The 19501-nt window shown below is 40.1% G+C and overlaps 1 protein-coding gene across 1 annotated transcript in view; it reads right to left on the bottom strand.

The window, feature by feature from the left end:
* SPAG17 (sperm associated antigen 17) overlaps positions 1-19501 on the bottom strand; it is a 193891-nt gene that overhangs the window by 160923 nt on the left and 13467 nt on the right. The window contains exons 2-3 of the mRNA XM_004420602.3: positions 2546-2686; positions 1855-1938 (exon numbers count right to left, since the gene is read on the bottom strand). Of these exons, the coding sequence (XP_004420659.2) occupies positions 1855-1938; positions 2546-2686 (225 nt within the window). The remainder of the gene's footprint in view (positions 1-1854; positions 1939-2545; positions 2687-19501) is intronic.

The raw sequence follows: 19501 nt of genomic DNA, 5'->3' as shown, positions 1-19501 counted from the left end.
TCACCTGTGGCAAGTGTTCTAGTTGCTATAGACCATGCAAGACTTTTAGACTCACGAGTAGGCTGTCCACATGCCTTGAAAGTCCAGAGGTTCACAAAAGAGTTTGGCTTCTGGACCTCTTTCATGGCCACCACTCACAACTATCTTGGGGCTCTCAGTGGGCATTGCTCATAGCTTTTCAATTCATTTGGAGTGAGGTACCAGGTAACAGAGTTCCTGAACAGGTCCTCAGTGTGGAGGGACTGAGACTGGAAATGTGCTCCCCTTGTCCAGATGTGCATTCTATCCTTGGCTGATGCTGACAAGGAGCCTGATTTGTTTCATGTTCTCTATCCACTTTTGCTACAATGACTGACATTAATGCGCTTATAGTGCACCCAATGTCCAATCTCTGTGGTGCTCATCCTGCTTTCCTTTTCTTCTGGAACCATTCACAAAAGAGTATGTGAGTGGGTGTGGGAGGCTTATTGCCTAAATGCCTCTCTGGAAGAATGTGGTAGAGCCAGATGTGAAATGGACCTCCCCTGAGTGAAGGATATGCAACCAAGAGTCACAGCACATATTGGAGAGGAATGGCTTTCTAACTGAACTCTGGATTTATAACACTGTGCTATCCCACATCCAAGTCAAAACGCCTGTCCAGATTAGACATCAAAACTGGCCTGTTATCATCTCTGATTTTTACTGAGCATCTTTGAAGAAGAAAGAGTCCTTTGGGGGGGCTAATTGATCCCAGGCCTGAGAATTGGACATGGGTTTCTATGGCTACTTCAGAAGAAAACTTTCAATATTATAAATCCAGGTATCACATAATGTTTCAACTGGAGCACGCACATTCAGAACATCATAACAAAAGGGAGAAGGTACGTGATTTGACTTCAACAGCACAGAATAAGTTTTCTATGATAGTGAGTGTAGTATAGCAAGAGTTAATGCTATAAAATCCACGATACTGTCAATCATAAATAAATCCAATGAAACTTGTTCAATAGTACTCAGGCAATATTAAAGAGCCCGCTATGAAATCATCCAAGACCTGAGACACATAAAAACTTTATTAGTCATCACTGAAATAAAGTGCAAACAAGTTCGTCTCAGAAAGAGCCAAAAATCTTTATGCTTTCAGTCTGCAGAGCCATAAAATAGTGCCTGACAAATTTTAAGTGATAGTCTAATTAATCGCTGGATTTTTATAGTTTCTTGTAAGCTGTAAGTTAGATATTAACAAGGCAGAGTGAGAGGAAATCCCCTTACCGAACATGAGTTCTAAGTCCTTTGCACAAACCCACTGGTCAGCCAAGCCAGACTTGTGTGTGAAGTATCTGCTAGAAATGGAATGGACCACTAATGAAGATTACCGTCATTTTCACATTGATTAAAGCGGGACATAACATGTGCACAAAGCTCACAAATTGATGGAAGATTATTCCAGCTGTGCCTCTGTCTTGTGCAGGAAACACTTTCTGGAGGCATTTTTACATTGTTTCTTAGGTGAAACTAACACTTTGTAATACGCTAATACTATGACTCCCTTTAATACCATCACATACTGAATAATTACCATGAAAAAGTATGACCCAACACTTTTGTATATAAAAATTCTGATTTATATTCTTCAATTGGAAGCAGCAATGGTGTAGACAATCTAGGGCAATTTTATTCCTAGAGATGGATTTTGTTAAAAGGGAGGAAGATTTTTTAAGTGCCCACAATCAGAAACAAATAGTTCCAATGAGGAGCAGGAATTTGCTTTCAAAGAACAAATTAATTTAAAAAAATTGTCTTTAAGATTATGACTTAGATTCTTATTTTATAAAAATTACAAAAATGTCTTCAATAAATACATTTACCTACCTCATAATATAAGGGAGTACCACCGCCTAGAGGTTTCTTTGCCTTTTTAGATGCAGTTCCAAGAAGTGTATTTGTTTCGTCGATCTGTAAGAAAATTAAATCCATCTATAATGAAAAAGAAAGGTGTACTTAAAGAATACTTAGATATCTGTAACTTTCAAATAGCTGGGTGACTTGAGGGGTGGGGAACCTAGCAAGGAGGAGATATACATCAATTAGGTGAAAGATCTACAGTCACTCTGGTAAGCTGTTAGTGATTGTATGAGTAGGTGCCATCTGACACAACTTTTCTATGTTATCATTGCCCCCTCACCCCCAACAGCTACGATTCCCTGCAGACTTCATTCTTCTAGTTAGCTATGGACTTCCCTATAAATATATTAAATAGTTTCATCTTTTATTGTTATTGACTCTTTTATTAAATAATTCCTCATAGTACCTAGCATGGAGCCTGGTATGACCTCAGAAGTTTTCGTTAAATGAATGAATGTTGAATGGGCAACATTCACGGCCAAGAAATAATTCTTCCAGATTAAACAATTCAAATTTATTCTAGCTAAGTTTTTATTTAAAATAATCCACCAAAATTTAGCAAACAGCCCAAGAATATGATAGTTTTATTTATTGTTTTATTCTATTACTTTAAGAAAAAAAATCTTCAAGGGGCTTAGAGGTGGGAAGGGCCAGGTACCTGCTGGAGAATGTCTTGCCATGATACCATACTGAAGAGTTTACGCTGAGGGGCCTGGACAGCAAGAGTGAGGGCTCGAATGAGAAGATCGTCCTCAATCCGGTTTCCAACTACAAAAGCGACGGAGCCCTTCCAATCGTTCTGTTGCAAAACCAGAAGAATTAGATCGTAAATACTCCTAGCTAGGTTATTTTGTGCCAAAGCCTTCCACTGAAAAAGAGGATAATTTTCCCATAAACCTTACCTGAAAGACAGAGTTGGCCTTGTAGTGGATGGGGGTTCCTGATTCAAGTAGCCGCAAGGCGGCAGTATTGTGCCAAATTTCAAGCAACTTGACTAAAAAGCAATTTTCTTGAGAAAAGTAGGCCTTTTATTTTAAGGAAGACAATAAAAAAAAAATGACACACTTTCACTAGAATGCTGTCCAAGAACAATTTGGTATTTGGAAGTTCATTCATATGTTACAAACATACATTAAGATATAATCTCAAAAGCAGGAATCTTTGTTTTGCTCCCTGAAACATCCTAAGGCTCTAAATAGTGCTAGAAACACAGCAGGAGCTCAATAAATATTTGTTGAATGTTGGGTAATATTAAATGCATTGCCAAATGGGCTTTTACATGAAGTAAAAACTCAATCCCTGAGGTTTTTGTAAAGCACAGAACTAGAACACATCCCTTCCTCCTAATGTAACACAAGAATCTCATTGCTAATTCACATGGGTTCTTCCCACTCTGGGAAATAGGCTAAAATATTACACTGGGATATGAAATTTTGCATCATATAATTTAAATAAATGTTACTAAAGGCAATATTCTTATTTAGCAATCCTTTTCTCTCTGTCTATTATAATTACAATTTCTTTTGGGAAGAAGCAATTCTCCGGAGGAGATTAAGAATGGACTTTACTGAATTTCCACTGTGTGGTGCTGAGAGAAGAGCCAAACACACGCAAATCGGGTCTAGTGCTTCTGAACACTAACACTTTTCTGGGGAGATGGACCAAGCAAACGTGATCAAGACACGAGGAAAGAGAGAGAATACTACGGGAGGGCACTCCAGCCATGTGCTCTCACTAGGCCTTAGCTTCCCTGTTTATAAAATAAAGGGGTTGGACAGGGCAATATCTCAGCTTCCCTCTAGCTCAACTCTAGGGATCTGATTCCAACAGAGTAAAACTCCTCCTTGGTGAGTTCTAAAACAATGTCTAAGAAGATCTGAAAAGATTTTACACAAATTTAATGAAATGCATAATTTTATGTGTTCTCTCTCGTTTCTGTCCAGTTCATAGTCAGGGTAAGGACAGAACTAGGGCGTAGGTGGGAGAAAGACCTTAGTGCAAATTCTTCCTTACCATCGAATAGTGATCATCCTTAAATTTCTCTTACTTTTCTCCATGGACACTTGCTGACTACCTAACAAAACCCACCCAATTTTCAATGCTTTCACCAAAACACAAACCACACATAAAAGCATAAAAATGTATAGTTTACCTACAAAGTGTGTATATGTGTGTGCGTAGACATGCATGCATACATAGATGTGGCTCTATGTGTTTCCCTCTGTTTTACTGAGTTTAAAAACTTTGTTTTGTTTGCTAATTCACCATAGGAATGAGCATCTGTTTTTTAAACATTCTGATTCTGAAAAGTAGGTATGATGTCTATAATGCATTCTTTTGAAAAAAATTCCATTATCACAAAATGACCTTTCCTGCATTAAATGACTTTCTTTTCTCTGGTCTGCTCTGCTCCCTCAGTCAAAGCTGCAGCTATAGTCATCAATAAAGGAGGAAAATCTCTTTCATTCTCACCATCAAGTACACATGGTTCCTGAACAGGCAATACCTTGAAGTTCCTGTCAGTTACACTTTCCAACACTGAAGATTTTAATGACTGCCTCTACGCCCTTATCCCCCTCTCTACTGCAAATTTTCTTGCCAATATTTGAAAGCTAATGGTGACAAGAAAGGGCTGCCTCTCAGTTCTTTTGGGGACAATTCAGAAAGAGGGCATAGTAGTCCACCATCTACTTGTTAGTGTCTGGTGTCAAAGGCAGGTGTTGACTATTTCAGACTAGAAAAAAAGAAGGGAGGAGGAAGGAATTAACAATTATTGAAATATGCCATGTGTCAGGCATATGTTATCTCATTGAATCCCCAAGTAATCCCTTTAAATAGGTGCACTAATACTTTATAGATGGAAAAACAGAGGCCCAATGAAGTTAAACAGCTTGTTCAAGGTCATTTTGGCAGAACTTCATGGAGACCACATACATGGCTTACAATTTTGTGATCATTTCAGAGCAGTTTTGAGAGCATGTCTTTGGGGTCAGAACGCCTTTCCATAATCCTTAAATTGCACCTAATGGCTACTCTGGCCACAGTAAACGTAATAGGTGAAGCTTTATATCACATGTTAAAGTGTACAGAGCCTTTGAAAATAAATTATATATTAAATCCTTAAAACATCTGAGATTACTTTTTTATCAATGACAGTTTTATACAAGCTCAAAGAAGTCAAGGAAATTTCCCAAGGCTGTTTCTCTCAAAACCCAGTGCTCTTGTTACTTTGCTCTAGCAACACAAGATCTGTTCCTCCAATTCATGGCACTATACTGAAACTTCTGGGCTCCCTGCAATCACCTTGAGACAGGTTGCCTGGGCTAGAGCGGGTCCAGATTTGTTCAGCTTCAGAGATTTCTATGAGGCCCATTGGGAGCTAGACCATGTCTCTCCATTGCAAGGGATCTGAAAAGTCCAGCTGAGGCCCAGTTTCTCATCTGCACTCTCTAGCCCACCAAACTCCTGCTCCAAAAATTGGATCTATTTGGCAAAATAGGACCCGTGGAGGACTTTGTTGGAGTCATGGATTAGTGTCTAATCATATCGCCAGACCCCAGGCAAGCATAAAATGGTCTGATCAGATAGTAATAATGCAAACCAAGATTGCCTGCAAAGAAGGATGCACTCAATGGCATGCTGCACCAGGGGGCAGCAAGATGCCAGGAAATGCACAATGTTCAAAGAACGGAGAGTGAGTCATTTCCTGTATCTAAAATTAGGAAGAATTGTTAAATAAATGATGCTCTGAAAATATAATTTCTGAATCTTTCTCTTAGTATTTCAGGATAACTGCAGATTCCAAATCTCTACTAACTGGCAGCTGTTTTAGAAATAGGAAATTATTCTGTAAAAAACTGGACACAAATTAAATTTGGTAAAATCCAATGAAAAACACACCTCCACCCGTATCCCACCTCGATACGCAGTGAAACAAAGTCCTTCAATTTGAGTTCACAGGGCAGCAAGAGACATTGAGTACAGAGAAAACAAATGTTGACCAGAGGGGAGAAATGAAAGCACTACGTGCCCATCCTAGTCCATCACACCCCGAGTCCTGCAGCGCTCCTGCCTGTGGGTGAATTTGTTTAAGACAGTTCAAGGAGTTTGCGTGTGATTAGTAGCATAAGCCTAGAGAAAGAAAACATTAATCATTTTAGAAAAACTACACTAGATGTCTCCAACGGTGAAGGAAGAGGGTTTTAGTCTGGCACACCTCAAACACCTTAGGAAATAAAGTCAGCTTTCTATTGCCTGGAGGCATATACGTACTGTACATGATTATTGCTGAGTCTTGCCCTCTAGTAGTTATTGATCAAGTCATTCAAAGGATGGAATGAAGTCATGTATGGACACAATCCATTACCTTTTATTTACTTTACCAGCCTCACCTAATTTGAAGCCTGGCAGGAGGGCGTCTTAACCCAAACACTTACATACTGCTGGTCTCCTACGGCAAGAAAGTGCTCGTGTAAATGCAGAGCCTGGCTGTCTCACATAAGCCTACCGTCCCAGAGACACAGGGTAGATTTATAACTATTTTTCTTTCATATATTGTAAATTCTCCAAATTTTACTTAGGCATTCCTATACTCTAGTATAATTACAAAAACTCTTTCAAAAACAAGCAAAAAGTAGCTTTTGGATGATGGGAATGAGATTGCTTCCTTCCATTAGCACAAATATTCAGCTGGTAGGCGAAAAGGCAATGGCAGGAAATGCATGCTCTCTTCTGCTGCCTTTGCCCTGCAAGACCTGGGATGAGATTCCCACAGTCCTCTACCCAGAACTAATCAGAGCCCTGTGAGCTCTAGGAACCAATAGTGGTCAGCTCCTTTATTTGGAGAAGATATATAAAAGCCCCAAGTAAAGTCAATGCAACCTTAAAAAAGTCAAGTTTTGTTAAGTTATTTAACGCTGTGCAGATACGCAAACCTGTACTTTATGTCAATACTCTGCTGAAAGGATAACCTTTTTGTTAAGTAGATTTACTGCCAAATGAACAGGGATTTGTGAATGTCTTTCTCAGACTGATTTTTTTCTTCAAAAGGAGTCTTGGATCTCCATCAGCAAAGGAGTGTTAGTATAGGCTGTTGGCCAGCAGAAGAAATATTTTTATTACATAGAACTGGCTGCTATAATCGTATTTGTTAAAAAGGGATTCTAACTGTAAAATAAGTTGGAAATATAGCTTAGAAAAATGGGTGCATGTTGTTATGTAATAAACAAGAACAATACAAACGACCAGGATATGCAGTTATCTAACTCCTTTGTCTTTACTAAACAAGTTCTTATTATAGACTCCTCTCTAATTATAGGTTCCTCACAATTTATTATAAAGACTATAGTTTGACATGTTATCTTCATGCTGTTGTAAGTACTTTTCCTTTAGGAATTGGTTCACGGGGCTGTCACATTTTCTCAACTAGATTGTAAGCTGTTTAGGTCAGAAAAATTGTTTTGTGTGCTTTTGCACCTTATGGTGCCCAGTAGTGCGTGGAAAATAGAGCAGGGATCTCTACGTAAATATCTGTTAATTGATATTTTAAAGCAACAGAGAATATGCTTGGCATGAGGATTGTGACCCCGGGGATCAGAAAGTGCTAGAATGTCAGGAAACTGAGCAGAGTATATAGTCCATAGGCCTGAAGTCCTTTAGGAGGAAAACAGACTGTATCTGATCTAACACGGTTCATACCAGGGGACAGTAACAAGGGTTTGGGGAGTTAGGCCCTGCGGCCATTCCTCTGCTGAGACACCTTTCCTGGGAGTGACTCAGACAAGCAACCCGATGCGAGGGTCAGGAGGCAGATAGTAGGGAAAAAGTAGAAGAGTAGGCTCTTCCAGATAGTAGGGAAAAAGCCAAAGACTCACATACACACATGCATTGACTATAAAACCATACCTCCCCTCTCCTTCCTTCCTTTCTCCCATCTCCCGTCAATAGGGCTCTTTACGGCCTGCTCTCTCTTCCCTTCCACCTACTCTCTATAGGCTGAAAATTCCATGATCCCTTTCTCTTTCAAGGTGACTTTGAAATTCTTATGAAATTCTTATAAGCTTGATTTTGTGGTGGAAGAAGATCAGGGTGGGGTGGGGAGAGAAGGAGACAGAGTGAAGCCGCACATAAAACGCGTGGTCTAGGTCCAGAATCAGAGCCTGACACCCGCCTCCTGCAGCAACACCACCACCACATCCCCCCTCATCTGACCTCCATCCAGGAGTGTGCTGGATCTGACTGCCCACGGCTCTTCCCAACTCTGTTCAGTGAGGTTGCATTGATAACTTGAAATTCGCCACGGTGGGGGTATTTAAACTATGGCAATGGTGAATGCTACAAATCAGAGCTTTCCTCCTGGAGAACAGTTTATTAAACATTTACCAGCACATGATGGCGCCCATCCCAGGAAGGCCTGTGTGTCTAAGACTGACTTAGAGATGATTTTGATAGGAAAGGCCAAGGCTGTCTCTGAGAAAATATTGAGGTCAAAGTAGATTCTCTCCATCTATTGCACCCTGACCCCCAATACACATTGTTCAGTAGTGTGCTGTATGAAATGATAATTAAGTGTCTGCTGATGCTGTTTCAGGTATGACCCAGCCTTAAGCACCATCCTTCAAAATGGGATCTATGAAAAGCAGGTGACAAGGTAAGGACATAGAGGCCACGGTGGGAGCAGCAGGGTCAACCCACTCCATGGCTCTCCTTTCCTCCTGACCATCTCAGGAGTCTACTTCCCCACTCAGGACCTGAGTACCCAGGCCACTGCCTTGGGAGGTCCCTGAGCGCCCCTCACCCACAGATGACAAGGCGCCCTCCAATTTTGGTGGCCTGTTGAAGCACAGGTCATTGTGGCACAGTGATTAAGAGCCTGGCTCAGGAGACAGACTGTCTGAATTCAATCTCAATGCACCAGCTATGTATCCTTGGACAAATTACTTAACTTCTCTGCGCCTGATGCATAAATGAGGATAACGACAGTACCCATCTCTTGGGATTGTTGTGAAGACTGAATGAGAAAACCTATAGAAAGCCCTTCTAAGCACAGAACCTAGGAATAATCATAGCCATCATCATGGATATTATTTTGGGGGGCTTCTGGTCTTGTTAGTCATTAGAACAAACATGGTTATTCCATACATGCTGTTTCAAGTGTGGAGAGCTTATAGGTAAACCAAGAAAAAAAAATCAAACAGAATATCAACAGTTGTATCATAAAAAAGCAAATATTAATTTGAATAACAGTCTATTTGTAAAGTAATTTTCTTTTTGATAGCAATAAACTTGTTAACTGATATATTTGTAAAATATTTTAGGCCCTTGCAAGAGAGGGCAAAAGACATGAACATACCAAGTTTAAAATTCTAAAGGTATATAATTTTCAGAGCTATGGGAAAGGCTGTGAGAGTGTGGCAGGAGGGACCTTTAAGTCATTTTGTGCATGGCACAGATCAGTCAGAGACATCAGCCCAACACCAACCATGAAAAAGACATCAATTAGAGTCAAATGAGAAGTACAGACACTGACTAAGGAGATGATGAATTCTGAGGTGGCCATGTAGAGGGCTGGGGGAAGAAAGTAGCACCAAAATAATTTTCATTAGAGATAGGGACTGCTTGCTTGGCTTAAAAAAATAAGAACATGGATCAGATGTTTGGTATTTGAATTGCAAATATTAATCTGGTTAATTTTCTGGATGCAAACCTAAAACATAGATGTCAGGCCGGGCTAGTTCTTAACAAAAAGCAAAGTGGTGGGGCCAGCCTGGTAATGTAGTGGTTAAGTTTGCGTGCTCCGCTTCGGGGGCCTGGGGTTCACGGGCTTGGGTCCTGGGCGTGGACCTATGCACCACTTATCAAGCGATGCTGTGGCAGGTGTCCCACATATAAAGTAGAGGAAGATGGGCACGGATGTTAGCCAAGGGCCAATCTTCCTCAGCAAAAAGAGGAGTATTGGCACCAGATGCTAGCTCAGGGCTAATCTTCCTCACCCAGGAAAACAAAAAAAAGAAGCAAAGCGATTGAAGTGTATTTTTGATAGAGAGCCTTAGTGTACCCCTCTCTCTAGATAAGACTGACTCTCTGGCCTGCTGCTATATTATGGCTCCCCACAGCCCCTTATAGGTCTTTCCAGAATCCACCATCCCCTTCTTCTGGGTAGAATAAAATTTACCCACATCACCTCCTATTCAGCTCAGGGCCTTAATACTTGATTTGCTAATTGGATAAATAAATATACCCCATGGCTGTAGTGACTGGGACCACTTTAAAGTATTTTTTTCTCTCCAAGATATCCATATTTTCAAACAGGAATCCCAGTAACCTCTGGACAACTCAAAGGGATGCTGTGCTAACGGGGGCATGTTAGGCAGTGGGCTGTGCCAGTGGAAAAGCCTCCCCTAGAATCATACCACCTAGATGACTTCCTATTTCACCCAGGTGCCTGGCATATGGTAGCATTCAATAAATGTTTCTTGAACTTAGCAGCCAAAACCACACACTAAAGAGAATTTTTACACATGCTTAGTATGAGAATGCCAACTAAGTATGTGGCATTTTATCAGCTACACTCAGCACTTAGGAAGGAACCGTGTCTCTGAATCACTGAGCATTTGAGTTAAAGAAAGAGCATATTCCTTTGATTCTTAGACAACACTGGAATGTCTTACATTCACCGATGAGAACTCAGCAGTCTAGAAGCATCTTTACTGTGTATGCACACACTATCTGGCTGGTTTTCTTTGACTTCATAAATATTAAATGTGATCACTAATTAAAATTATTGAAGTTCTGGTATAAAGAGGCAGAGCTCTGAAGTGGTATCAAATTCTGCCTCTGTGGTTTCTTAGCCAAATGACCCTGGGCCTATCTTTCTGACTCAGTTTTCTCATTTATAAAAATAGATCTAATAATACAACCTTCTAAAGGTTGTTGCAGGGCTCTAATGAACAAAAATGCCAAGGGTCATTTTGTAAATTATAAAAGCACTATGCAAAGGTAAAATATTAATATATTCAAGGGAAATATTCTAATTTCCCTTAGAAAGCTATGCAAAGCTGGGTTAAAAGAGATGATTGATTCTGTAATTTTGAATTTGGATATGTCCTGAGGATCTTCTCTGGACAGTTTCGCCTCTGAGCTCAGGCTCTTTGGTTGTTTTTCTTTCATTTTTCAGAGTCCTTGGCCCATCCCACCAACCTAGCACATGAGCCTAATTTGGTTTTGCTCCATGCATCAGAGAGTTTTAAGACAGCTATTAAAACACCACATGGAAAAGCTTTGCAGGGAATTCTACTCCACAGAGAAACCACAGAAACCACTACACACCTTAACTATCTCCCCACCCCCAACAGTTGGCTAAAATTACGGCTCCATTATGTTAGTACAGTCCAACCAGTTTTATTGCTTGGAGCAAAATCTGAGGTCCAAAACGAACTTCAGAACATAAAAAGTAAGGCAAACCTCAAAAGGAAACAAGCTTCTTTGGGTTTTCAAACAAATATTACACATCAGAGGAATTCTTCTAACGGAGGAGACCAAGCAAAGCCAAGAGAAGTCCTGCTAATTGCTCCACAAATGTAAAATTGGAATCAGGGACTCACCCCAAAGAAAGGAGATCTCTTTTCATCATCAGATATTAAAGGCTACAACCTTTCATCAACTTTTTCCTCAGACATAAAGCCCTCTTATTCCTTCCCCAAGTCCCTTCAGTGTGGAGTCACTATCTTCCACATTAAAAATTAAGATGTATTTTCAAGACTCAATATTAGCTCATTAGTTACCCTATTGTAGCGCTTTTCTTTTGATTTTTCCACCTTACTTACTCTAATTGAAATGTCATTTATCCACTAAGCATTGTAGTACGTTCCATGAATTTGTATAGCTGTGGTACTAGGGCTACCCAGAGGAAACAAAATAACCAACGAAGACTCTTTCCAACAAGCCATCCATGCCCCATAGCTGCTGCTTGGTTAGTTATGTCTCATGGACAATCATTTTCTTGCGTTAATGCAAGTGTCCTCACTTATCATTTGTTTACAACAAGGCCACTAATAGAGCTTAATTTCCACATCCACCTTGAGTGAGTACAGAATCACCAAGGATACCACAAGGATATAAGACTGTCCTGATTACAAACACTCTATCCTATTCTCCCCCAATTCAATAAAATGTCGAAGAAATGCCAATATTTTTGCCACCAAATTGCATCCCTCATACTGTCTCTAATACCTGGAAGCAGGACAAAAATTCTTTATCTGACTATCTGTTCTGACTTTTAGGTCTAAAACTGTGGTTTCCAAATTATGATGTGGGAAATAAGAGACATCCAAGGATGATCCTGGTGCTGTGCCTGATCTTCTAGATATCTGAGTTTGCAGCATGCTAGTAGGGAATGATGGAGGTCTATCCAAGAACTTCCTGGGGGTGTCTCAGAAAAAACATGGCAGTGCACCTTGAACAAGGAGTGTGGTAGGGAATCTGCGCCCTGCCTCAATTCAATACAAAAGAGTCGCAGTTCAACTCAACAAGCATTTATTAAATTGCTATGATTAAATGTCTATGATGTAACAAACTGTACAGGATACACAAAAATGATTAAGAGTTTGAAAGTGAGCAAACAATGCTCATATTTCAAATAAGTTCCTTAAAAGACATTTTCCCTGTGCAGGCAACTTAACCACATAGTTGCTCTGACTGGCCCATCAAGGGAGTTAGGATGTGGTATTTTCCAGGCTGGTGTTGCGCAGTGATCTTGACTTTTTGAGCCGCCAGGACCCAGGAGTTGTTCCAGGAAGGCAAGAGGCAGTGGAGACCTGTCTCTGAGTGAGGAAACTGGGGTAAGACCCCCAAAACGACAAGTGAAGGGTAAAAAGTATTGATCAATGTCAATCAATCCTAGCAGGAGAGCAGTACGGGTGGATGTCTGAGGCAGTTCCCGAGATCTTTTTCCTAGAATGCTTATAACTTTCTTCAGGTCTCCACTCAACTGTCACTATTTTAGAAAAGGATTTCTTAGGAGGTGGACACTAAGATGAGGTAGAGGAGAGCCAGGAGGGAATGTGTCACTGAAGCTAGGGGAGGAGTGGTGTATGTCGTCAAAGGCAATTAGAAGGTTACCAGTGACCTTAGCAAGAGCAGTGCTGTTTGAGTGAAATGGCTTCCTGCTCATTCCTCACTCCTGCAATCCTATATACCCTCATAATTCACATATCTCCTTTACAATATGAACCTCGTTTAAGCACCATGTGACAAAATATTCCAAGTTAATGATTATGATAAATTTCAAGCCCTAGATCTGGTTATGGTTATTAATTTTCTCCAATTACATAGCTACACGGAGTCTATTTATTGGTTACATCAGGCAGTAATTCATTATAATTATTCCTCTCCTATTGATTCCCTTATATAGTCCTTACAATAGCTCTTTCAATGGCGTAATGAAAAGAGCACTGGATTTGATATCAGAAAATCTGATTATTAGTCCTGATTCCAACCACACGGTCTTGGAAAAACACTCAAGTACTCAGAACCTGGACCTTAGTAAAATAATACTTACAGCAGAGAGTCATTCATTCATTCAACCAGTATTTACTAAGGAGCTGCTCTGTGCCAAACATTGAAATGGGCGTTAGGAACAGAATGAGTAGGCATAAGGCGTAATCACTATCCTTAAACAGCGTCAGTCTGGGGAAGGAAATGCACAGATAAAGGTGAAAAGAGATTATATGTAAAAGTATTTCATTACTACAAAGCACTGTATGAAGTATCCATTTCTATTATTATATTTTTCACCCTAATTTACTCACTCATAATTAACATTTACTATGTGAGTACCTATGTTGTATGTGCTACCCTAGATATTGAGGATGCAAAGGTGAATAAGATAAGATCAATTAAGATAAATGAACTAAATCTGTATATCTCAACATGGATACACTTCAAAACATGCTGAACAAAAAAAGACAAATTGTAGAATTGGTAAGTACAATATGGAGTCATTAGTGCAAATTTTAAAAATTATACAATAAACAATACAATATATTATTCATGGACGTAGATAAATAGATACATAGATAGGCTGACTGGATGTGCATCAAATTCATGATAGTGTTTGCTTCTGGGAAGGGAAAGAAAAGAATGGAACAGGGATGAGGGTGAGGACAAAGTCTCCTTCAATTTTTTTACAGTGTTTATTTTAAAAAAAAGAAAGAAAATTCAGCAATTGTCAATTTTCACGGTGGCACAAATGCGCTTGTTATACTATCCTTTGTGCTTTTCTGCATTTAAAAAAGTACTGGAAAGAAGTCCCCGCTCTCAAAAGACCCACAGTCTAGTAGGGGAGCCAGATGTAGGAACAGTCATAATGTCAGGCGATATGCATTTTACTAGTCCGCATCTCTCCCTGTGTCTTAGGAAACACCTCATGGGCAGATGCCACTTGAAGAAATAGTGGAAGCAATTCTTGGTCGATGTCTCCTGCTTGTCCACTGTCTGTCTACACAGTGGCCTCACTTCCACCTCCCGAGAGGAGCAAGGCTTTCTTGCTTAGGTTTCCTCCCCTTTTCACATTTTCATCTCAATACATCCTTCACCAGTCTCTCGAACGTGCTCCTTTTTCTTGGGCTGAGGAAGAGATTCCAATCTCTTTTCTTTTGTACTAAGCAAATGACCCACTCTCTTTTGACCTCTTTTACTTTGTTCCTTTGACTCTCCATCTCTGCCTCTTCAGTTTCAGCCACTTCCTCCCCTTTCCTCTCTATCCTATTTCACATGTACATGGTTATCTTCACCTAATTCCAGTCTTCTCACTAACCATTTCCCATGTGGTCTTCTTTTCTTCATAATGAAACTCCCCCAAACATCTGACCTAACACTTGAGGCTCCCACATCCTGATAAACCACAGTATCCTTAAACCCTATTGTCTTGTTTCTACTTCCCTCCTTCACCACCATCACCACCACCACCCACCCTATTGAAATTGCATCCTTGAAGATCACTTATGACATCCTATCACCAAATATACTTGCCATGCTCTATTCTCCATAGGTCTCCATAGATGGGAGACTTTACCTACCATTTTGTGCCCTTCTCCCTAATCTGATTTCCATGACACCACCGTGTCCTCATTCTCTCTTTATTCCTTTGGATATTCCTTCTCCGACTATTAGGCTCTTTCTTTTCTTTCTGTCTCATAAATGAGGATCTTTTAGATATTCCACAGAATTCCATTCTCAACCTTCTGTTCTTCTCCTGGCACATATTCTCTATGGGATATTTTAGCTACTCCCATAGCATCCACTATTACCTCTTTACTGACAGTCCCTAAGTCTATGTCTCCAACCATGAACTGTGAGCTAGAGTCCATATTTTTGACTTCCTGCTGAACATTTCTACTTTGATATTGTACCTCATCTCAAACTCATCGTGTCTAAAAGCTGAGCTCTTCACCTCTCTCTATACCCTAAAAACAAAACAAAACAAAATCTTCCCCCACTACAAACAGTAAAAATCATCTAAGTTCATTCTGCTAAATTTGTCAGTTTCTGAGACTTTCCATTTCTCCCAATCATCATAACTTCAAATCCTCTCCCATTCTCCTCTTGGTTATGCAATCATACTTACTTTCTTCCCAGAGTTTCTTGAATCTGTCCCTTCCTTTTATTCTCATGGTTATTCTCTTAGTTCAAAACATAATTACCTCGAATCTGGATAATTGAAAACACCTTCTACAAGATCAATTCAAGCCTTGAGCTTCTTCCATCTCAAACCTATTAATTTTCCTAAGATATAAATTTCATCATTTCACTATTCCTTCACAAAAACTATTTTAATTATCTAACTCTTAGACTGTATCAGGATAAAATAGAGTCCCAACTCCAAAGACTGCGATTCAAAGTCCTCTACGTTCTCTACCTCACATATTTTTAACACTATATCTCCCATTACTTTTCTAAACTCTCACAGCTCTCAGGCAAATTGCCCTGTGTAAATTCTTGAGCCTCAATTTCCTCATGTAAATAGGAATACTGTTTTTAGGGTTGTTGTAAGGATTAACCATGATAGTTTGTGTAAAGCACCTAATACAATGTCTAGTTAGTGGTTAATTGTATACCACAAACACGTCACATATTTTCTCAGCTCTCTGCTTGCTCAGCCTGGTCCTTTTATACAGAATGCCTTCCTTGCAAGAGAAATTCATGCTTCATCTGTGACTTTTTCCCTGAATGTCCCAGCCCAACAGTGATGTCTACGTCCTCTGCCTGCCTATGAAAACTTATTGTCAATACTATACTATACTGTGGTCACTATATTAGCATATGTCTTAAACTTTAGTGTGCATCAGAATTATGCTTGTTAAAGCACAAATCACTGGGCTCCACCCAAGTTTCTGATTCAGTAAGTCTAGGGCAGGACTAGAGAATCTGCATTTCTTATAAGTTCCCAGGTGATGCTGTTGCTTCTGGTCCAAGGATCATATGTTTAGAGTCACTCGTGTCTGTTTTCTCAGATTGTAAGCTCCTAGGTGGCAGGAATGCTATATTTTTCTTTTTTCCACTGACCCATCCTCCCCTTTGTATACACTCCAGGTAGTATATAGGACAGTAGTTTAATATGGAAGGAAGAAAAGTTTTTCAAGTGAATTTGATTACTTAATGAAGCTATGGTCAAACTCCATCTTCACTAGCTGGCTGCACTCAGTCTTAAACCATATCCAATATTTAAAAATCTACTAAAAGAGAATGTCTTAGTGATGGCAGGCAAACAACATACTATTTATTTGTAAAGAAAAACACATTAGGTATAGATATGGCCAGACAATCCTCAATTCTTCATGTTAGTGAAGAGGTAGGACTCCAGGAATTAAAAAAAGGAAAATTTTATTTTCCTCTGGAATGCATTTTTAGAGTTATATTTTGGGATGGACCCATCTTACATCCTGGAAATTCAAAATGCTTTAAATAATTCCCCCATGAAGGGATGTTTCTATGTCAAGGACCACTCTCTGCCTCCTCTGAAGCCTAGTGATGGATTGGGGGGAAGGAGGATTAGGAGGAAGGTGTCAATACCAAAATAGGACAGAGGAAGAAAAATGGGGAGAACTTTCAGAAGATAATGAAAGAGTAATTATGCCCCCAAACCTGGGGAAGATAATAGCCTGTTCTCCCCGTGGCTCACCCACATCTCAACTACTCCTGGGCTGAAGGCGTATTATGTAAAGAGGCCCCTTCTTCACAGCTGACCAGGTTTAATGTTTGGAATGGACTGGTGGGGAATGTCTACTGTAAAGACTGACATAACGAGGATCTAGGAAGGTATCCACCTTTCCTAGCTTAACTTTGTTTCAACCCGACTTTTTCCAATCCAAGCTAAGAATAATTAGAGATGGTGACGAGGTCAACAAACAGATAAAGCAAAAGAAAGAATGTTGCCAAAGAAGCCGAGAGCATCCTCTCAGTGGAGCCACCAGGGAATAAGTGAGAGTGACTCTTTGTGGCGCACACCACGGAGGATGAGCTGAGTTCCTCGGCTGCTTTGACAGTGGTGCTAATGAAGGTACAGCCAGAAGTCCAGTTCCCATGTGGACTTTGCATGACCAAAAATTCTGCTCCGCGTGAACAAAACCTTTGGTCTCTAGACGTGATTGCTCTTGATTATTAAACACAAGAGGGACCAAGAAAAACGTTTCTTCATCAAAACAGGTCATTATTTCTTTAAATATAATTTAAAGAATAACCCATTTGAGCAAAAGTGTCCTCTTTAGAACAGAGTAATACAACACATATACAGTTATTTCCGTAGCAAAGGTTGAAAATATGGTCATAATAAGCCATTTTTCCACAGACGTTTTCCTAGTGTTATATTGTCTGTGCCACCCAAGGCCACATACTAGAATCGTATTTGGCAGAAATACAATAAGAACAACACAAAGAATAATGATTGTGAGGGGTGAGGACAAGGGGAAGCCAGGAAACAGAACTTATTTAATTTTAGAGAGCATTTCACAAGTTTTCATATCAAAAATATTGAGTTACTGTGGAAGTAGAGGAAATGTTTTGTCACGGTTAGAGAACCGGCTTAAAAACAAAGGTAAGGTTAAACGGGCACTTCTCTGGATGGAGAAGTGTCAATGGTGGGGGACCCTGGGGATCATCCTTGGATAGGTCGTCTTTAACTGCTTGTATACAAGATACGAAAATAGGTTACAGTGAAACCTAAAACTGCAGAGTTCAGTGCTAGGAGATTTCTTTCATTGTCATTTAGTCCAATTTCTTCATTCTGCAGATGGAAACAAAAAAAAGCTATGACATGGAGAGTTGGTTAAAGTGACACAGATGGGGCCGGCCCCGTGGCTTAGTGGTTAAGTGCGAGCACTCCGCTACTGGCAGCCCGGGTTCGAATCTCGGGCGTGCACCGACGCACCGCTTCTCTGGCCATGCTGAGGCCGCGTCCCACATACAGCAACTAGAAGGATGCACAACTATGACATACAACTATCTACTGGGGCTTTGGGGAAGAAAAAAAAAAGTGACACAGATGGCAAGAGGCATGTCCTGATACCCAGACAGAGGCCTTCCTCTGACACCCTGCCTTGCCTTCCTTAGCAGATGTTGTGACCATGACACTGCACCAAGGGCACAGTTAAACACTGCAGGGAGATGTCACAAAGCTTTCTGAGTTGAGAAAGCATGTATCTCAGATGAAATTCAATATGGGAAGTATAAGTGGATGTACTGAGGAAAACATAATCCAAACCCTAGTCACATGTTTAGAGGCTTTGATGATGAATTATGGGAAATGCGTCTCTATGTCATACTTTCCAACAACCATCAGCTCCATGTGCTACAGTTCTTTGGAAAGTTCATCATATCTAGAAAAAAGTGGGAACAAAATAGAAAACATTATCCTCCATTATATAAAACCAGAGGGTCTTGGAAAGCTGTGTTGAGTTTTAGGCATAAAAACTAAAAAAGGATTGAAAAGCTGGAAAGATTCACAGAATGGCAAATAAACTGGTCATGAGGAAGGAGGGACTTCAATAGGAGGATCAACTAAACCAAATTTAGGATAGAGAGAGAAAATATTACAGTATATCTTAGTCTGTTTGGGCTGCTATAACAGAATACCCAGAGTTGCTGGCTTATAAACAACAGAAATTTATTTCTCACTGTTCTGGAGGCTGGGAGTCCAAGATCAAGGCACCTGCAGATTCAGTGTCTGGTGAGAGCTCATTTTCTGGTTCATAGATGGCTGTCTTCTCACTCTAACGTCATATGGCAGAAGGGGTGAGGGATCTCTCTGGGGTCTTTTATGGGGGCACTAATCTCAGTGACTAGGGCTCCACTCTCATGACCTCCCAAAGTCCTCACCTCCAAATACCATCACCTTAGGGATTAGGTTTAAACTTATGAATTTTGGGGGAACAAAATGAATAATAAAACAAAATAATAATGGAATTTAAAAGACTGAGAAGTGACTTGTATTTTCATACATTACTGATGGGTGTGTAAATTGGTGCAACCCCTTTGGAAAACTCTAGGGTAGTAGCTACTAAAGCTAAACACATGCCTGCCCTATGACCAGCATTTCCATTCCTAGGTATATTCCCAAGAG

Source organism: Ceratotherium simum, chromosome 2, assembly GCF_057802395.1.
Source record: "Ceratotherium simum simum isolate JZ-2026a chromosome 2, ASM5780239v1, whole genome shotgun sequence".
NCBI lineage: Eukaryota > Metazoa > Chordata > Mammalia > Perissodactyla > Rhinocerotidae > Ceratotherium > Ceratotherium simum.
The sequence above is the reverse complement of the archived record's forward strand: the minus strand, read 5'-3'. Positions and strand labels throughout refer to the sequence as shown.